The sequence below is a fragment of the Leuciscus leuciscus genome, assembly GCF_965113295.1.
Source record: "Leuciscus leuciscus genome assembly, chromosome: 24".
In the NCBI taxonomy this organism is placed as follows: domain Eukaryota; kingdom Metazoa; phylum Chordata; class Actinopteri; order Cypriniformes; family Leuciscidae; genus Leuciscus; species Leuciscus leuciscus.
This window is the reverse complement of record NC_138723.1, coordinates 15,636,246-15,657,989: the sequence shown is the minus strand read 5'-3', so window position 1 is coordinate 15,657,989 and position 21,744 is coordinate 15,636,246. Positions and strand designations below refer to the sequence as shown.

The following is a 21,744-nucleotide window of genomic DNA, read 5'->3' as shown; positions in this document are numbered from 1 at the left end:
TTTGCCAAATATTTGTCAAAAAAACGTAGCTCATGTTTTCACATTTTATTATACATGAACCTCAAGTTTGATGCAAATAAATCATTTTTGAGTTGCATCATCAGCATTACAGTGTTAAGCTACAGCGTGATAGTAATAATCATGACTGTGGAATATGCAAGTGTTTCTGTCTCACTAAAACAAGCGAGGAAATTAAATAAATCCCAAATCAACAGCTCTTCAGTATGTGTGTGTGTGTGTGTGCGCGCGTGTAATGTGACCGCCAGAGGCACGGAAAAGAAATAAGCACCACAGCTGGCCGATGTGCTATTCTGTCAGGAAGCCTGTGGAGAGGCCCTTAGCAGATCTCTCTCTCTGTCTCTGTCTCTCACTCTTTCTTGTAGTCCTGGTTCTCTTATGAAAATATACCATATCTGGACAGGCCCTCAAATCAGGCTAATTGTGACACGCTGCAATTAGCAGCGAACAGAAAAGAATGCTAAATTTGCAGAGTTGAATCGAACTAGATACCCGTCGATCTCTATTTCTCTCATCAACCACCAATCTGTGCTGCACCGTGTCCTAATCATGCGCTAAATCACATCTATTACATTTTAATCCATGACTTCTCTGGGTGTTTTGTTGCTATTTTCATCATTTCCCTTTTAGATAGAATTAAATTATGAATTCACTCTCGAAACTTGACTGGTTAGGACATGCATTTCTCTTCCATCCTGCCATCGTCCTTCTCCTTTACCTATTACATCACATTCTAACATTTTTCATCTCTCCTGAAGTCTTGTTGTCTGGTGCTGGAGATGTTGACCTCTGGTCTGTGAGTCATCACTTCTTCACTTTAAATAAATACAGATTATTCATCTATCATGTCCTCTCCAGGGTTGTCTATATATGTGTGTGTGTGTACAGTTTTTCATTAGCTCCCCTATGAGTCCCCTCCCTGCACAAGGTGATCTGTTATTACCTGTCTAACCCTGGGGTGCCGTGATGGATGTCAGTTTGTGAATTATTTCTCACTGAGCTAAACCTTTATTCAGTCTTCTGCTCAGATCGTAGTGAGCAAGGGCTCACGAGTGACTCTTATCTGTTGTCTTTAGGTATTTAGGTTACACTTCTTCAAGTGACATTCTTAGTTCACATTTTGGTGAAATATTGCAGGGGAAAAAAAGGTCCAATTTCTGTTGTCAGTGGTGTATTGATGTTTCAAGCACAGCTCACACAGAAGTTACTTTCAAACCAAGCAGCTTGGTCAACAAATGGAATCAGTGTGACCAAATTGAACCCCGTTGCGAAATATCAAGAGAACAAAAAAACAAAAATAGTATTCTTAGTGAAATGGCAGAATTTTGCCTGTGAAAATGTGTGCCTTCAGTCTATTGTTTATGAAAAAAAAAAATAATGTATATAAGAAATGGATTTATTAAGGAGGCTTTTACAAAACATTGGGCTTCCACAACACCTTAACATCATGGTGCCGACTTTGCTGTCTGAAACAAAAATGTATTCTCATTTCTGAAGAGTCCTCATTTCCTATAACACCTCCAGAAAGAATTCCTATCACAAAAGTTGCTTATTGTCATCTTATCGCCTTTAAAAATAGACCTAAATGTTCCTTCACGGATCTTGTGTTTCTGAAGGCAAGAGTTTAGCAGTTGCTTGCTCTCATCGTCTGGTTCAGATTATGTTAAATTAGTGTTGAATGATGCACGTAACTTTCATCGCCTTCTGTACTTTTCACCAGTGTTTAGATGTAAATAGCTACCTTCCACTCTTTCTTTCTGGAGCAGCTCTTCCACAAACCAAACCACATGATCTGGGCTTCAGAAAAACACATCTTAGCCAGGAGTTGCAAATAATCATTATCTGTCACTTTGACTGACTGGATTGTATTTTTCCGCCATTCTTTATTTTTAACCGTCAGTAAAGTAGGTAGTTTTTAGCTTGGTAGTTTTTTATGTGGCATTAATATTACAAGAACTTCTGTGAAAAGAGCTGTTTTCTCTTCCCAAGCGCTGCGTTTTGCGTGTTTTGGCTTTTTCTTCTTTATTCTTTCTATTCATAGCTTCATGTTGAGTGCTTCTGCTAAAGTTTGAATGCTCCATATGTTGCTGTGGTTGTAACTGTCTCTCACCTAGTTTCATCTTTCTCTTCCAGGAGCCCAAGGCCAGTTCCCTCTCGTCCAGAACATGACTGTGACAGAAGGAGGGATAGCCAACTTGACCTGCCGTGTGGAACACAATGACAACACCTCCCTCCAGTGGTCAAACCCTGCACAACAGACACTCTTCTTTGGGGACAAGAAAGGTGAGTGAGTGATTGCCACTAAACTCACAGGGATTCGTATCTTTGTCTTGGGTGTTATCAGGTGGACGAGGGACCTCAACTGAATGAGATTTTTAATGGAGGAACTTTAAGGGATTGCGCTCTTTTACTACTGCTAAGATTGTGATGAGAGATTGCTAAAATCTTGTATAAACTGTGTGAATTCTGTTTCAAAACCTAGTCAGCTCTGTTTTAAGCATTTTAAGGCACCATAGGTGCACAAAGTGTGCTCTTAACTTCCTTTTGAAACCGCCTTTATATCAGGAATCCCCCTATGATGCCTTAAAATTATATACTAAGTCGTAAGATACCTTGTTTCGGCCTAACTATTTTAAGTCTATTAAATCCAAGATGGCGGACAAGTTCAGAGAAAAGCTAACTCCAAGATGGCTGATGAACTGAGGGAAAAAAATAAGCCCAAAATGGCGAGCAAGCTCAGTGAAAACATAAATCCAGCATGATGGATAAGCTCAGTAAAAAAATAAATGAAAAAATAAATGAATAACTTCAAGACGTCAGACAATTTTAGTGAAAAGCTAACTCCAAGAAGGCGGAAGAACTGAGGGAAAAAAATGTAATCCAATATGGCGGACAAGCTCAGTGAAAACTTAAATACAACATGGTAAATACGTACAGTAAGTTCAGTAACAATAATAAGTAAAACCAAGATTGCAACAAAGCTTATTAAAGTACTCTCTCGCTTCTTGAAATCAGCTTTGAATTGAGTCCCAAATCTCTATTTGTAAGCTGGACCGATCTAGAGTGTTCCTGATCGGTCACTTATAAAGTTCCATGACAGTTAGGGTGTTGTCTTTGAAGGTGGCTGGCTATGTAGGCGGTCTTGAAAGAAAGCTTCAGAATCCCATTTGTATGTACAAAGATTTACAACTGTATCTCATTGTCTGAGTTAAAGGGTGGATACATCATCTGGATTTTCTTCCACACCGGGCTGGTTGTTGTAAAATGGCTATGTGTTCACCTTTTGTATGATTGCTTGGCTATAAATCCCTGTAGAGAATCAATATTAGGCCCAGCAAAGCTTTATAAGACACACTTTTACCTGTAAACACCCTTAATCAAGAGCAGACGCAAAATCAACAACTAGACAATCTCCCAGACACCCACACATACAGTCATGAGAGCACATGAACGCACATACATGGGAAAGTGGGACAGCAGCTTGATTAATGTTGTGGAATACTAACAGATTACATTTGATAAATGAGGTATGGGAGGTGAGCCATTTAAGGGACTCTCCACTGCAACGTTAAAGATATCTACTGTTCCCAGATCAGATCAATACAGAGCAGGAGCGTTATCACAGGCTCGGCAAATGCCCCATTCATTATGTCAGCAGAGCTTTTCGTGTGGAAGTAATCATGGGACGTATTCGATACACCCGGCGGATTGGATTTTATAATGATATTGTGGCGCTCCATATCTGAGAATTCCCCAGGTTGTTTGTATGGAGATAATAAATGTCCTTTGATTTATAAAAGATCCATGTGTCAAAGATAGCTTAGTGTTTCCTGGCCCACACAGACTCTGACGTGTATGGCGTGATCAGAGAATACATGGAAGTAGAATAACAATTAGCTTTGAATGTCTGATTTATGCGTTCAGGTGGTGACTTTGTGTTCAGAGGCAGCTGACTTCCATCTCTATATAGAGCAGACAGAAACATGAAATCCCACTGAGTGATTTAGAATTTTCTCCCCAATTTAGAAAGAATTGTGGCTTGTTAGTTGATGTCTTGAACAATTTTACATTAAGAAGATGAAAATTCTGTCATCATTTAATCGGCCCCATGTCGTTCCAAAACTGGATGTCTTTTCTATTGTGAAACACACTCTGATTACAGTTTGAAGTATTCGGAAGTTGCCACCGACAAGTAGTTTGTACATCCACAATGAAAGTGGAAATTGAAGCAAAGTGAAGCACGGCACTGTGTTCTTTTATATGTATTATAAGTATTAATATTGTAATTTAATTTATAGTATTCTAATCTAATCTAATACTAATTGTAAAGTAAAAAAAATATTTTTATTGACTAGATTTAAAAAGAAAATTGTTTAGTAATAATAATGCATTTTTAATATTTATTTTTTAATGCATTTTGAATCTGAATTTATTTAGAATTTTCCCCAAATCATGCAGCCCTAATCACAGCCAATCAGAACATATTTGGTGTTGAATATGCAGCAATGTGAAGCATGAATTTAGCCAATGAGATTTCCCAGGGGGCGGGGCAAGTTAATAATACCCAAGTTCTTAGAGGAATGTTCTAGGTTTGGGGTTTCAAAACCTCTGGCATAATGATGATTACCACAGATAATTATATTATTGCCTCTCTTGTTTTTTTAAGCAGACATTTGAAGCAATTTTTTTTTTTTTGTTGAAACACTTACATGAATTATTATTGTTTATTGTTTTCTGATGTGGATGAACTGGTTATGTGTTACCAATGTAATTCCTATATTGCATATTATGCAAAAATGGCCATAGTTTGTTCTTATTGTATTCATATTACTTTATAACTGTTCTTAAGGTCAGACCCAAACGTCTGGCCCATAGAGTCCATAGGTTCTTCATCAAATGCATTACATACTGTACTCTGGTTTGGGACAAATCTATGATGTAACTCACATTAGATTAGATTAGATTAATTTAGATAATTGTCTGAGTTAATTGACATTAAGCCACAAATGCTGTTGATTGAGCTTAGCATATAATGAACCTTTTAATTTAAGGAAAGTTAGATTTCAGGCTTGCGGTTGAAAATGATATGACAGTCTCTTTTGCACTTCCATATGTTTTCATTAGCTGTTGTAATACCACACTGATTATTAACGCTTGAATATTTTGTGTCACAGATGATTACTGTAATTTAACTCCTCACCTTGGCCCAGCACTCATCCACACCTGCTTGTTTTTCTGCATCAGTCTATGGTTAATTTGTGCAGATATGCTCTCATGCTGTGCCAGCACAGCGTTTCCTACAATTACTTTCTCCTGAAGCAGGCTCTGTGGGAGGAACTTTGTGATTGGCCGAGCGGCACCTGCGAGGATGTCCATGTGTGTTTTTATCCGAGCTGGAGAGGACGGTTGTTTAGATATGCTGTGTTGACTGCAAAAAAGGTGTGTAGACTAAGTCACTCGATCGCGAGAATGTGCTTTTCATGCCAGAGCGAGGGCTTAATTATTAACACTATGAGCTTCAGATACGACTAAAAAAGTTTCACGTTTGGGAAACAGTTTAATAAGAAACACATCCATAGCAGAGGAGAGGAGGCGATAAGGGGGGGGGGGGTTGTGAAATCCGCCTGCTAGGGATGGCTTTTGATTTGATTTAGAGCTTGCTGCAATCTAGCTGAACCAGGAGGAAATGTCTCTAGTTTGTACCAGGAGCTGGTTGAATAGTTTATCCTTGCAAGCTGTCAGTCTATCTGATCTCAGTCCTGACAGAAAACATCAATCACTCAAAGTACTCACAAATTTAATTGTCTGTTACGCCATGTAGATCATTGTGTTTCAGATTTGGCTCTTCTTTGCAAAAAAAATAAAAAAATTATTCTTAGTTCTAGAAAATAAAGCATGTTCATACCAAGACGAATGTTCCGTGCGATAAACATTTTAAGTTCAGACCATCACATACATTCATAAGCCGACAATGCAAAGACATTTTTGTACGGAGAGGTATGGCTGCACAATTTGGGGGCAAATCTAATTGTATTTTTTTATGAATAAAAATTGTGATTGCAATTAAAAAGACAAAAAAAAAAAAAAATCAGGTTTGCTGTGCACAATTTGGAAAAAAATATTGGGATTATTTATGAATATGCCTATAAAATAATAATAATAAATGAAAATAATAAATAAAAGATACAAAATATTAAAATAAAAACTAAATAAGAAATGTTACTATTGTAATAGTTCACTGTAAAATAAAACAATTTAGAATTTAAGGAAAATATAAAAATGCCAACATAACAGACTCTTCTAAATCTCAACATAACAGAACATCAAAAATGAACATGCAGTTTCCCTCTTGTCTCATCTTAAACAAAAACATATTAAATAACACTTCATTTCAACTGTTACTCTCCCTATCCATTCTCATGCAAAGCAAGTCCCTTGGTCAGTTTCAGTTAATGCCAAAGAAAATGATTCATGTAGTCCCAACATAAATGCATTAAGTAAACATCTATTTTACAAATATAAGTGGATTACGTTTTTTAATTTTTTTACTTTTATTATTATTATTGTGTTGGAGTTTTTCATTTTAATTGAAAGCCGAGGGGGAAATCCTGATTTTGAAGTGTCAGGGTGAGTTTGTTCCTCTACTCAAAAGAGTAGTTTGAGCTTGTTTAAATATGGTGATTTAAGTGTTGTATGAGTGTTTTTTTTTTACTCATGAGTGTTTATACAAAATGTTGTCACATTTTTTTTAGCAACAAGCACTTTATATCTCTATGCACATTCAGAAAACCTGACTGAAGCACATAATATCGAGCAATAAAAAGGGTGTAAACAAAGGAAACAATTTGCATAGAGCTCTTTTTAGTAGGCACAATTTAAGATGTCTTTTAAGTCTAAATTTAAATAGGTAATTGTTACAATGATGGCAATTTGTAAGTCATGAATCATGAATGATTTTTTAAATAAAATATTACAATCTTAATATAAATAATAAAATAAATAAATATAGCCTGTAGCCCTTTTTTAAAGTTTGTCCGTTGGTCTCCCAGCAGTTGTGTCCCTCTCTCATGTCACTCAGTGATGGGTGTGTGAAGTGCATGTGTGGGAAAAGTGCTCCATTGTGCTGCTCTTTACAGGTTTTGGATAGTTTTGCAGCCTCAAGGAAAGTGAGAATGAGGGAAGGGAGGAAGGGAGATTTCAGAAATTTTGTGGCCAAAGGGGGTTTGTGGGAAATATTTACAGCTGCTATTTTTTTTTTTTTATCATCTGCCAGTGAAGGCCCATAGAGTCCATGCACAGGTGCAGATGTGCGTTCTCAACGAATGGCATTGAGGCTAATCACTGTGGTGCCTCAATTACGCTTTTGTTCTGTACATGTGTGGTTATACACCGTCCCACAACTCTCTCTGACTCGAATGTGAGGCTGGAGGACAAGGTGCCCTTGAGAAAGGGACGTAATTACTAGAGTAAAGAGAGTGTGGCTGTATACAGACCTCCTCATCTTTCTTCGATCCCACGGCGCTGATTTTTGCCACATTCTCAAACAGACAGAACAGAGAGAAAACGAGCAGGATAATTCCTCTTGGCATCTACAGGTGCTCCATTATTCTCCCACTGCCAGTTCACATTATTATTCCTTGCATCTCTTTCTTTGTGTTTCTGCTCCATTTTTTACTTGCTTTGCGTGTGTGCACGGCTCTTGGTTTGTAACTGGATGCAATGTGAAATAAGACACCTCCAAACGAGTTGTTTGGGGCAGAACTGCAGGCCTTGCTGCAAAAAAAAAAACCCCAAAAAAACAGGACATACCTGCTTAAAGTGGTGAATCAGGCCTAGCTGTATTTGGAAACATGGTTAACCAGCTCAACCAACCGTCTATTAGCTTAGCTAAAGAGGTCTGGCTGCCACAATTAGCTAGACCAAGAGCTCATACCAGGTTTTTAGTCTGGGGTCTGGCTATATGTGACAAGCAAGGTGGGGCCGAGAGCCGTGTGAGCGGAGCGAGTGCTAATGCAGGGCTCTCAAGTTTTGAAGACAGACAAGAGTGACATCCCCCCACCCCAATTATGGGGTCAAAGAGGGGGGGGGGGGGGGGGTTGTAAGGGTCGCGAGAATGGGGGTGTTTCATTAATAATATTAGTATTAGTGTTTTTGTTGTTGTTATTAATAATTGCTCATATACTAAATACAAAGTATTTATTCAATTTCCGCGTGTGTGTGTGAGAGAGAGAAAGAGAGAGAGAGAGAGAGAGAGAGAGAGAGAGAGAGAGAGATTATGACTGGTGTTGTTTATTGAAAGTGTTTGTTGCCTTTTTGGACTTGTTGCCTTCCACATCTTCCTCTGTCTCCTCCTTTAATGGACCTACCCTTTTTGCCACCTTCTCTGGGCCAGCATCCTCTAACCTGGCCTTTTTAGGAGACTCTCCTCTCAGGGCGAATGAGAGGATGCTTAATTGCTTTTTACCTGACATCTTTGAAAGAGAAAGACAGATGCAATGATTAATGCATCCATGGCCAGGATATAATTATAAAAGACATGATTTTAAAAGTGACCTATAACATAGACTATGCAATGCACTTTAATTTATTTAGTGCTAATGGTAACACTTTACAATAAGGTTCCTTTATTAAACATTAGTTAATGTATTAACTAACATGAACTTACAATGAGCAATACATTTATTACTGTTTTTGTTAATCTTTGTTAATGTTAGTTAATACAAATAAAGCTGTTCATTGTTTGTTCATGTTAGTTCACAGTGCATTAACTAATGTTAACAAGATTTTAATAAAGTATTTTATTAACATTAGCAAAGATGAACAAATGCTGTATAAGTGCAGTTCATTATTAGTTAATGTTAAATAATGTAGTTAACTAATGAACCTTACTGTAAAGTGTTACCGTGCTAATAAAAATGTTAAGCCTATTTGGGTGAGAGATTTTTATAATGTGACAATATGTCAGTCATCGTGTGATAACGAAAATATGACTAGGCCTAGACTACTTGTTCTGAGCAGGTGTTGTCAGTGAACAGGCTGTAAAACTGTTGGCTAAGTTACAGACACTCATGAAAAACTGATGCTAATTATCTGGGAAACATTCTCTAACAGCAGTCAAGTTGTCACTATTTGTGTCAAACAAGTTGTGAATTTGTTGTAAGTAACATTAAAACAGGAGATCATGACTTACTCTGTGCTCAAAGTGATGCTCGGAGTGATTTCCTCTATGGGTAAACTAAACTTTTGGGCAGAATTACGTGAACAATTCCAGGATATGTTTTTTTTTTCCATTGGTTGTTGCGTTAAATCTTACCCAGATACAATTGTGCTATTTTTTGATTGGCTATTGTGTAGCCCCTTTCTTTTTTTTTTGATTGGCTGATAAGTGGCAGGCTCGAATAAGAACTCCAGGGGAGACGCGCTTGATTCCTGCCGGTTCGATTGTGAGAGCGGCGCGGCCAGAGAAATGTTGGGCGCTGCGACATATTAAATATATTATAAATAGTTTTTCCGCGTGAGAAATACAATGTGTGACGGGAGTGCGTGACAAAAGACCGAAATGAGTGACTGTCAATGCGTGACACTTGAGAGCCCTGCTAATGAGCAACACCTGTGATACACACCGGCCTCTAGTCCCACAGAGGAGCTCCGGAAGGATCAAATGAGTAGTGATGACAGTGAAGGACGAGAAAGGACCAGGCCTGGGACATTTATGTTGTCGTTTTATTTTAGTTTATGCGGCAGTCCTGCCTCTTTAATCTTGTTTTGTTGTTTATGTTTATTTTATTATTAAAGTTGCTGGCTCCCAGAATGCACTGCCATCCGGTCCTCCACCAGCTGGGAGAACTTCTTCGCAGTGCCTGATGGCGGCACTAGATGCCCGATGGCAGCACTAGATGCCCCTCGGCGGACATCAAGACCGGTGTGATTCACAGGTGTCGTTCATTAGCCGTCACTCCACCGCCCTGCTCGTCACAAAATACACTACTGTTTAAAGGGGTGGTATAATGCCCTTTTCACAAGATGTAAAATAGATCTCTGGTGTCCCCAGAGTGTGTATGTGAAGTTTTAGCTCAAAATATCCCACAGATATTTTTATATAGCATGTTAAAAGTTTTCATTTTTTGAGGGTGAGCAAAAACACACTGTTTTTGTGCCTGTCCCTTTAAATGCAAATGAGCTGCTGCTCCCATCACAGGGGGCGGAGCTTCAACAGCTCATGTCCTTTTACCTCACACTTTGGTAATACCATATCGTCATGGTGTTAGAGCTGATCCGTGCAGATGGATGGATGGATGGATGGATGGATGGATGGATGGATGGATGGATGGATGGATGGATCATTGGTAGATTTGAAATTAGTATCATTCCATTCTACATTATACAAACTGATCAGAAATCATGAGATTAATCACAATATATATTTATAGCATAATGCATGACAAATAGCCTACTTTATGCATGGAAAATAGAAGGGGGTCCTCTCAAAGGAATCATCATATTTGAGGGTCTTTTTTGTAAAGCTTTATTCACGGGTATGGTTACACAATGAATTTCTCTCAGTAAAAACTTCAAACATGTCATTTTTTGTTAGCATTAGTGTAACTAGCGTAGCATTATTGTCTTCAGGCTGTTGCTGTTCTGTTTCTGTGGTGTGTGGCAGCATTGATACACAGCTGAATCTCAATACATCTTTTATTGCTTTTTTTCTCTGGCTGTCTGTCTTTTTCTCCCGACTTCTCTTCCTTTTCTCCTTCTCCCTCTCTTTTTCATTCTCTTTTATCCATCTTTCAGTCCTATGAATAAAATTAGCTTCTCTCGCTACAAATTTTCTTCAATGTTCATTCCATAGCGAGGGACCTAAAGAGATCGGGAGCAGGAAAGTGTGATGGAGAAAGAAGCGTGCCATCTTTCTATTCATCTATCTATCTGGCCCTTCCTGGCCTTGTCGGGCATTAACACTGTGTGTAATGGTGCATCATCAGCCAAATCCCTCTCCATTTAAAAAGACAATTTTATGGCTCTACAGCATCTGTTTATTACAAATATGAGTTTATTATGAGCCGAGACCTCATTTATTTCCAGCCTGACTTGTGTCGATGCATTCTTACTCTTTCTCTCACTCACTTTTCCCCTCTCTTATTCACCCTGAAATTGATTGACTGTTTAATTCGACATTTAGCATCTCACGGAGAGTTCAGCTATCTCTATAGTTCTCTCAAGGGCTCCAGCAGTTTCTTGCTGCTCAATATTTCTGCTCGCTGAAAGCCCGTCAATACCCACAATTCCTCCCGCTCTCTTCACCTTTGAGCTTGCACAGTCTGACCACTCTCGAATTACACCTTAACAGGATTTGTGTGCTCACCAGACCAACAAATTAGCTCATTTAGAATAAGTGTTATGGCATATTACACAGGAATAATGCACAGAATACCCATTAACCATGTGCGAAAATGTGTCCATGAGCTCATTTAAATGTGGACCTCATCCTGCCTTGTCTTTCATCAATATGAAAGAACACAATTGTATATAGAAGTCATACTTTACACTGATGACTCATCTCGTCTGACCTATCCAATTGTTTCAGTAGTTGAATGTGATTGGCACGCTGGTGAAGAAGTAACTTCTCTCCATGATGGTGCGTTTGAGGTGTTTGTTGCAGTTATTCTTCACAGTCAGACACACAGATCGATGGAAGAAAAGTGGCTCCCTGAGTTCACGCTGGGATGAGCTGGTTCAGAGTAATGGCAACCACAACACGATGATCGCCACAAGCATTTAGCATCAACTTGTGGTTTGTTGAAAGGGTAATGTTGCTTTGATTTTTCTTTATGAATGTGTCTTTTGAAAAGACTTTAAAATAAAAAAAAATTCTTTGATTTACGTTTAATAATCAGGATAAGATAAGCTTAAACAAACATGTTCATTTTACTTAGAGACTGTTTCCACAAAAAATGAAAACTGTCATTACTTACTCAGCCTCTTGTCGGTCAAAACCTGTGTAACTCTGTCTTCTGCAGAACACAAAAGATATTTTGAAGAATATTGAAGCCCAAACAACTCTGGACTTTCATTGTATTGACAAAAAAAAAAAAAAAAAAAAAACGTTTTACAATATATTTAGTGTTTTACTGGAAAGGAAAGTCATACATGTTTTTAGAAACAAAACAAAAAAATCTGTGTAGTGCTGGAGTCACCAATTTTTATTAAATTTTTTCCTGAAAGAGAAAGACATTTGAAGTGTATATACTACCATTCAAAAGTTTGGGATTAGTTAGATTTTTTAAATGTTTTTCAAATGAGTCTCTTATGCAAACCAATGGTGCATTTATTTGGTAAAAAAAGAAAAACGGAAAACAGTAATATTGTGAATGTCACATGCTACATATTAGACTTCAAAGGATGATGCGTGATACAGAATGAACTATAAATAATAATAATAATAACTGTATTCTATTGGAATATATTTTAAAATGTAATTTATTCCTGCGATGGCACAGGTGAATTTTCAGCATCATAATATGCTGATTTCATGCTCAAGACACATTTCTTATTATTATCAATGTTGAATACAGTCAGGCTGCTTCATATATTTCTGGAAACTGATTTTTTTCAGAATTCTTTGATTAATAGAAAGTTAAAAAGAACAGCATTTGTTGCATCTTTTTTAACATTACAAATGTCTTTACCGTTACATTTATTTATTTATTTATTTATTTGTCTATATCTGAAATTATCAATAATGTATATCTGATAAATTATAATTGTAGGATATAGTCCCTTTAAGAAGTTAAAGTTCAGATCATTTATTTTGGTGTATGGATGTAGAGATTCACTCTGAGTGTGAGATTGGGGAAAGTTACATCTGAAATGAGGGGCATAAAGCCCCTGCGTCTTCTCTTCCAGGAAGCGAGGCACTTGAAAATGATTGAGGGGAACGTCTTGTTACACAGGCCTGAGTCACAGGTATCTTATTAGAGAAGTGACCTGTCAGCTCGCAGTATCAGGCAAACAAGGAGAAAAATATTTGGAATTCGTTATTTTCTTACAGTGTGTGCCAAACTGTCACAAACTGTTCCTCAGGAGCGCGGGCCAAAACCAGCATGCATCTCGCTTAAAAAATACTCTCCCCTTCACACACTCAGACAACATTCACACTTCCTGTCTACCTATGAAGTCATCATCATCCGGTGCTGCTCATTGGTGTTGTCAGTTATGAAGTAAAAGAGGGAGAATTGGGAGTGAAGAGTTTGCAGCATGCTTGTTTTTAACCAACCCAGCAACAGTTTCCGTATGAATTGTACTTCCTGTCGCACTTAACTGACTGCCATTTATAAATCCAGTAGTTAGTGTGTGAATTGTAAAACTATTCTATTTTTCAAAACCGAACAATCAACTTATAACTAGTTTATATACTTTTTTAACCCTTGTGAAAAATAATGACACTTTAGTGTACTTTTAAAGAGTACTTATGGAAATAATATGCTTTAAAAAGATTATACTTGGGTGTGAATGTAATGTTTCAGGACACTAAAATGCATGTTATTAAGAATTAAACGGAAAAAATAATCATAGTTTAATTTGATATTAAATGCGATTGGTTTAACTTAAGAGTGCTTTTTGACTCACTTAAGAAGGGCGAAAGATGACCAATGGTGTGGCGATTTCTGTGGTCGTGACTCCTAAACGGTGGTCCTATGTCGTACATGTTCTGTTGTTTAATAGGTACAACGATAACCTTTCTAATGGAGGACAACGTGACAGCCAGCCATAACTTCTGATAACTTTTATATCATAAACACTAGTACCGTAACACACTCAATATATTGTGACCAAAGATAGCCTGCGTTAATTTTCTGACAGTGTCAGAAATTTAGTATGATCACAGTGTGTTTGCTGCTACAACCTAGGTCCACTGACTAGCCAATAAAAATCTAACATGAAATGACGTATTGATCAACGCGACATGGCGCTTAAACTTAAAACTGCTTACCTCAAGCTGTACTTACAAAATTGCCATGCCAATTTGGCCTCTTTTCCCGAGCCATGACCGAGTCCATAGTCTCCTCTTTCACTTTCTCCTCTTTTCTCAGCACACATAAAAACCACGATTGCCAAAGTGCGATTAATCTTGCTCTATTTGTTTACCATTAGCTACCTGCTGATGACATTTGATTCTTCTATAATATCTTGCGTCATAGCCTACGATTCAATAAGTGATGGGTATAGAATTACCCTGTAACAATTACACCTTAACATAGTGTAACCAGAAACAGTCATGAAAGTGTACTTTCTATAAATACACGTAAGTGGCCTTTTATTTCATTAATGTTATATTATCTGCAAGCACTTTTTTAAATATACTTTTATTTTTAAACACAACAAAAATGCACATTCAATCAAATTAAGCACACTTCTTTTTCACAAGGGAATAGCATGAGACAAGATTGAATGGTCTGAAACATCTGTTTGAATTTGTATGATCGTGGTGTCATTTCTTTAAAGTGCATATTTAAAGGCACAACTGTCTAACAACCAATGCTATTGGCATGCTAATTTTATAGGTAAAGATAAATATATGGAAACAAAACAAAAAATATACTAAAAGATCTAGACCGTCATGCAAAGTGAGTCCATACTGGATGGACAGGACAAGATGAGCTTAAATGAAAGTGATTTTTGTTGTGCCATCTCGAATTACGGTTGTTATTTAAAACAGTTCCAAACCAGTTGAATGGCTCATTTCTCCAGATTCTTTTCAAAAAAAAAAATCTTCCCCTCCCTTGCTCGCTCTTTCTCTGTATCGCTCCATTGAGCTGACATGTCAGTGCATTATGATTGCCTTTCTGTTCTATTAGATTTCTGATGAGTATTTTCAGCTGTGTCATAGTGGCAATTCTATAAAAAAGGAGGTTCACCAGGGTTCTGTGTTGGTTGGTTGGTTGATTTCATTAGATACAGTAATATATAATCGTAAAACAATAAGTCAAATTTTAAGTCAAGAAAGAAATAGAGAAAGAAAGTAATATCCAAATGAGAACTGCAATGGACTATTGTATTTGTTTCAGTGAAGAAAATAAAATTGCATTTATTCCCATTGTTGAACATTGGGTCATATTGAACATTATTGCTGTGTTTTTGCATTACTCTGCAAAAGTAGTAACACTGTAACATTATGTTACATAGTAAACTTGTTCCCCAACCATCTTCTTTCATTTCTGCCTGTTTAGATACACAGTCATCTCTGTGATCAGCATACACCACCTCGAAATGTATCGGATAATAAGCCAGCACGCATTGTATTAGTTTAATGTGAGCGCTTGAATCATTGCGACCCATAACTGTCTGAATAAACTGCTCTGGGAATTTATGCAAGTTAGCTTTATTATGGTGCCATATCAATGTTTGAAATGAACTACAGCTCTTTGCCTGAGTCTTACCATGGTCGTTTTAGTTTAATTGAATCATGGTCATCTCTGTTTAGGGCAGGATTGATTGTTGTGGATGTCGTTCCAGCACATGGCGTTAGAGTCAGGCATAATCTCCACCACACAGGGATCTTCTTTAGAAAGTCATGAGATGCTGAAAAGCTTCAAAGAAGTGACAGTTGGGCATCACATCTGTTGTCACAGCACCTGGCACACATCTCTAGAATAAAAGCCGTAAGTCTTTTCTTTATTTCTCCCAGTAACTTAAAATACCATTAAGACAGGTGCACACTGCAGGGATTTGGAAGTGACAGCCACATTTGAATGCAGGAGTAAATCCTTTAAATTAGCATGACTGTTAACAAGATACATGGATGCCAACAATTTACCATTTTGCCATTTGGGTGTTAGCTGTTTTTGAAGTAATAGTAGTCACTTGCATTGAAATATAGATTTAAAGGGGACATATCATGCTAAATGCACTTTTTTAGCCCTTAAATGCATTTTGTTGTATATTTGGAGTGTTTAGAAGTACAGAAAAGATGAAATTATTCTCTTCAGGTGCTTCGTTGATATCTTTATATTCTGTTTTGGTCATATTTTTCAACCGGTTCAGATTTTTCTGTTATCTATGACGTTTTTTGAACTATCACGTCACAGTATTTGCAGCGGAACTGCCAAATAAGGACATTGACTTCCGGCCCAACACTTCGAGCAATCCGCCATTATTATTTCTCGCTGCAATTTTGTAGTCCAAGCTAAAGGATGCAGAAGTTACGAGAGGGTAAGTTAAAATGTTCGGTTGTTGGATGTAGTAACTTAACCCACACGCTTCATTACACCGTCTAATTTAGATGAACTGCCGCGCTTGTGACAGGAGCATGTTTAACTGAAAGAACGAGCAGAGAGAGAGACCCGGTCGCGCGCGCGCTCACTCTCTCTCTTCAGAGCCAGGCGAAAGTGTAAACAAGACATCACCGTCTCCAAACTAGACGCTGTCTTGCTCTCTCTCCCTCGGACATATTAATCAAAATAAATCGACACGGTGGTAAAAGGTCGGAAGACCAAAGTTTCATGTGTAAATACAGTAACTTACACACCATTGCGATACATCCATATGAAGACGTTGTTCTGCAGGTTCGTCGTCTTCATTTTCATCTCGCTCCGGCTCTGGCTCGAACATGTAAGGCTGGCTGGACAAGTCTTCCGTTGTTGACATTTTGTTAATAACGTGTGTATAAAAGTTTCTGTGCGCTAGATAATCCTATCTCTGCTACCAGACTACAAAAATGGCCGAACGGGGTGGAGTTGAACCGAGTGTCACCGCTACAACCTGGAGAGGGGGCGGGGTATGAAGTGTCTCAATATTATTTAAAGAGACCGCACCAAAACGAGTTGCTTTCAGAAGCACATTAGAAAAGGGGTAGAAAAAGGGGCCTGTGGAGCTATAATAATGAGGAATTCAGACCCAAGCATTGCAGTTCCGCTTTATATAGACTACAAATGTATGATTTATATGTAAAAAGGAACAATTTAAAAGCATGATATGTCTCCTTTAATCTGACTTTTCATGATATATATATATATATATACTAATGGCCAAGTATTTGTATATGGAATCACAATCACAGGAAACATTCTGAATGTTGCATTTTCTTGTACACATTGAATGTACAGTGCTGTTCAACAGTTTAAGATCATTGTTATTTTTCTTTGAATGGAAGACGTTAATACATTTATTCAGCAAGGATGCATTAAAATGATAATATATATAAAACAGTTAAACTTATTACATTGATTACAAAAATATATATTTCAGTGCTTTTGAACTTTCTATGTATGAAAGAATCCTAAATGAATATATCACAATGTTAAGCAGCACAACTATTTTCAACATTGATAATAATAATAATAAATGTTTCTTGGGCACCAAATCAGCATATTTAAATGATTTCTGAAGGATCATGTGACACTGAAGACTGGAGTAATGATGCTGAAAATTCAGCATTGTTTCACAGGAATTAATAACATTTTGAAAAATATGTAAATAGAAAACAGTTGTAAAAAAAATATCTTTCAAAATTGTACTGATTTTACTGTATTTTTGATCAAATAAATGCAGCCTTGGTGAGCATAGAATACTTTGACATTAAAACATGCGTCTGTGTCCTTAGAACACTGTCTTCAGCCAGCTTTGTCTTTTCTCGCACTGTCTCAGTCTCTTGGGATCAGCGCACTTGCAAATATTGAGTTCCCAAAACCCCCAAAAAAGACGCAGTCATATCTTTTCAGTAATATTGTCTCAAGAGAGGAGACTGCAAAAAAAAAAATCCTGCGTATTACCTCAGTGTCGAATACCAACACTATGGAAGAAGTCCAGAAGTAGATTGTGTGTTTGCTGTGCCCGACACACGGAGATAATGAAAAGTTTTCCGGTCTTTTCCATTACCCCAGTGGAGAGAGAAGGAAAATGAGATACGCACTTTCGTGACATCCAAATGTTATAGTGTGTGAAATGGGGTCTGTAGCCAGGTGATGGAATTCATAATGTTTTTTTTTTGTTTTTTTGAGAGAGAGAGAGAGAGAGAGAGAGTGAGAGTGTGTGTGTATTTCAGGTGGCAGATGATGTTCTGTGATAACAGAGGTATGAAAATCTCTTTCAGCTTTGTTCAGCCGCTCTCTGAAGTTGGAGTCTCTCTGGTCACTTGTAAGATACCCCAAGGCCCGAATGTCATCACGTTCCTCTGCCCTCCGAGTCACATTCGGAAAGAACAGAGTGAAATACTGCAGCATTTAACGGCTGACAGCTAAGTTAAAAAGCCGAAGTCTGGGATTCGGCGGCGGCTGGGGAACAGTGCTGATGAAGAGGGTACAACAGAAGAGATTTGACATTAAAGCCCTATTCATGAGAAGTGACAGTCATGGACTCCAGCTCTCAAACAGAGTGGAGGCTGTTCTAGACCCTGTCAAATTATATTCAGTAATAACACAGACAACCACAGACGAGTCTGTTCCCTCTGTTATTACGATGAGCCTTGAGGAACCAAAGGAAAGTCTGCTTTCTGCAATCACAGAGGTACGGCAAACCACTTTCAAACCACTTATTTTTTTTAAAAAGTGGAAAAATGTTCAACTCTTGGAGAAAAAACGCTTTAGTTGGCATACAGTCTTTTGCAGGAAAGTACAGTCTTGCCTTGATAATTGATAATGCAGAACAAAGAATGAAAAATGGTCCCGGTTGCCATCATCAGCCGTTTGCGTGCTAATGTTATTGAATGAGTCTATGTTATACTCTGTCACCTGAGACAGTATCGATTACAACTTAGCTCTGCCTACAGTCTGCTGAAGTAACTAATAGGGCTTGTTTAAACGATACATTTTTATGAGCAGGCTAAAGAGACATTTGCAGTGACATAGTTTCATCACAGGTTATTTGAGAAATTTGCCTCCATTTCGTACGTTTGATGTCGGGAGCGAGGTTTGCGTTTGAAACGCTTGCTCTGAGGAAAATTATTTTTGACATTTTCCTCAGTGCCGCTCCTGTAACGGCACCAAGGTTGTTTGAATTTCAAATGAAGCTACCCCTAAAGTACATGATTCTGTCCTTATTCCATCAATCAGAAATGTGGGAATTTGGAATTTATGCTAAATGCTAATAAGCAGTGGGCTTATGCGATTGCTCTTTGAAAATCAAGTGCAAAGGCGTCACCTTACAAATGTCCACAGGTTTTCTTCTTGCATTGTCTCCTTACTGTTGTTGTATTTTGATAGACTTGTTATATAATGAAATTCATGAAAATAATTATCTGCACCCAGTTCCCATCTTTGGGACTTTTCCACCTGCGCCAATGTGGCCGTGATAAATCAAATATCCCAAGCTGAATTACCTTTTAATAGTCACATGTTTTGCCTCCTATTTAGCCGCTACCTCACTCACGGTTCGTCCTCAATTTCTTCTCACATTACCCTGCATTATGCCATCTAAATTACATTTCACGATTATTTTATGCACAGCACATGCATGTAATTTTAGAGGAAAATAATGAACGGCACAGAAGATTGGTGCTTTTCCCTCCCTGTTCCCATTTTAGTGATTGTATTTATTTATTTCCTGTTTTTTTCATTGTAATCGTTCTAATGCGTTGTTGTCTGTGTTAGCATCTGCCATTCACCTTCGATAGCACAGGTTACCATCTACAGTCAGGCCTTAATTAGCTCCTTAAAAAGGAAAATGCCATCACACACCTAATTGCTTCTGTTATGCGTTCATTAAAAATGCTCAACAGAGCACGATATTGAAAAAATAATTGCAAAGGTTAGCAGGAGCATTTGTTATCAACGGTGTTAGCAGCATTGAAACATTTGCAGTATTTTCTCTTGGAACGTAGCCATCTAGATTTAATGCGTTTGCCTCGCACCCATAAACAAACGTGGTTAAACAAGGCCGCCTGCGGAAAAAGTTTGCGCTCATGTGCTTCCTGCTCTTCCTTATTAAATCAGTTGTGCTTTGGGAATCTGGGCTGTTTAGTCTGTCATGTGTTTCATAATTGCACGTGGCAGGGTGAGCAAGGATGTTCTTTACATTAGCATAAATGCTAATTCTTTAAGGCTAAACTTGTTGAAATAAAGTGTGCAAGAGAAATATTGTGTCACAAATGACCGGCTTTCTTATATACACTACTGTTCAAAGGTTTGGGGTCGGTAAGATTTTTTGAACATTTTTGAAAGAAATCTCAAATTTTTGCCATGGCTGCATTTATCAGTAATTTTTTTAAATATTTTTTACAACTGTTTTCCATTTTAATTTTAAAATGTAATTTATTCCTGTGATCAAAGCTGAATTTTCAGCATCATTACTCCAGTCTTCAGTGTCACATGATCCTTCAGAAATCCTTCTAATATGCTGATTTCATCCTCAAGAAACATTTCTTATTATTATCAATCTTGATAATGCAACACGTATGTCCTATGTTTGATGTTTTAGTTTCGTTTTCACTCTGTTCCCATTTACCTGAGTTTCTAATTTGTTTCCATAGTCTCTACTTCCACACACCTGTTCTGTTTCTATCTTGATACGTTCATCTGGTATTTAAGCGTGCGTTTCCTTAGTTTAGTGTCCAGGATTGTTTAAGGTTATGTTAGTGTTAATGTTTTGTTATGTTCTGCTCTTTTACTCCTGAGATCTCCTTAATGTTCCTGTTAGCATTGAATATTTTTAAAAGACTGTTTCATTTCATTCTCTTTCTTCAAGCGCTTCATTACAGCCACAGAGATGCATCGTTACAGATAATAGCTGTGCTGCTTAATGTGATATTTATTAAATAAACAGTATTTATTTGAAATAGAAATTGTTTAAATGTCTTTACTGTCACTTTTGCCTCCAAGTTGAATAAACGTATTCATTACAAAAAAAAAAAAACGTTCTGAGCCCAAACTTTAGTGTAAAATACAAAAAGAGACATTTTGAAGAATATGCTGGTCGCTATTTTCCATGCAAAAAGCACACAGAACACCATAAAAACTTGGACTTAGGAAAGGTTCTATGGATCTTTTAATTTTGGTTTTATATTCAACTGTGACCTTTTGAATAAAGCTGAATTTAATTATAGTGACTTTTTCTGGGTCAGAAAAATGGTCATGTTCACTTTCTCAGTCTTTGTCCCCCATCCAAGCCTGACTGACCTTCAAAGCTGCATGGGAGAGGTGAAAGAGAGAGAAAAACTGAAAGAATGAAAGAGCAGAGCACTGTTTACCTTTTCCTTACTCTTTCAGGTCAGGGGTAGCAGATCCGTAAGTCCCGAATCCCCCGGAGCCGCTGCCTCTCTGACTAATTACCCATAAGGCCCTTTGCTCAGGACTGTGATGTCTTTCTGTGACCATGGCAACTGTGGCTGAAAAGTTGTTTTAGGATGATGCAAAGACAGTTCGATGCATGTAGGTTTTTCTATCAAAGACTTAAGTGCATGAAATATGAATTATCCAAATAATTACATATCCACAGTTGCCACATCCTCATGAGCAACCTGTTTTTGTAGATTTTTTGTGTGTGTGGGTGCGCTTGTTGGCTTCTTTTTTGTTTGTTTTGGTTTTGTTGTTTCTTTCCTCGCATCCTACTCTTTTTTTCTGGCTTTTGTTCTGCAGCATACCTTGCATTCGTTAGTAAGGTTATGAAACTCGATTTTTCCAGCACTTAATAACTGTCACTTTCTCTAACAAAACTTTACTGATAGAAATAGCAACTCTTTACTCACATTTATAAATATTTAAAGGAATGTGTTGGGTTCAATACAGGTTAAGC

The 21,744-nt window shown here is 37.6% G+C and overlaps 1 protein-coding gene across 3 annotated transcripts in view; it reads left to right on the top strand.

Moving 5' to 3' along the window:
* The window catches only part of cadm2a (cell adhesion molecule 2a), a 500,950-nt gene that overhangs the window by 413,024 nt on the left and 66,182 nt on the right, over window positions 1-21,744 (top strand). For all 3 annotated transcript variants that reach the window (XM_082157511.1, XM_082157509.1, XM_082157510.1), the window contains one exon: window positions 2,152-2,301. In XM_082157511.1, coding sequence (XP_082013637.1) covers window positions 2,152-2,301 — 150 coding nt within the window. The remainder of the gene's footprint in view (window positions 1-2,151; window positions 2,302-21,744) is intronic.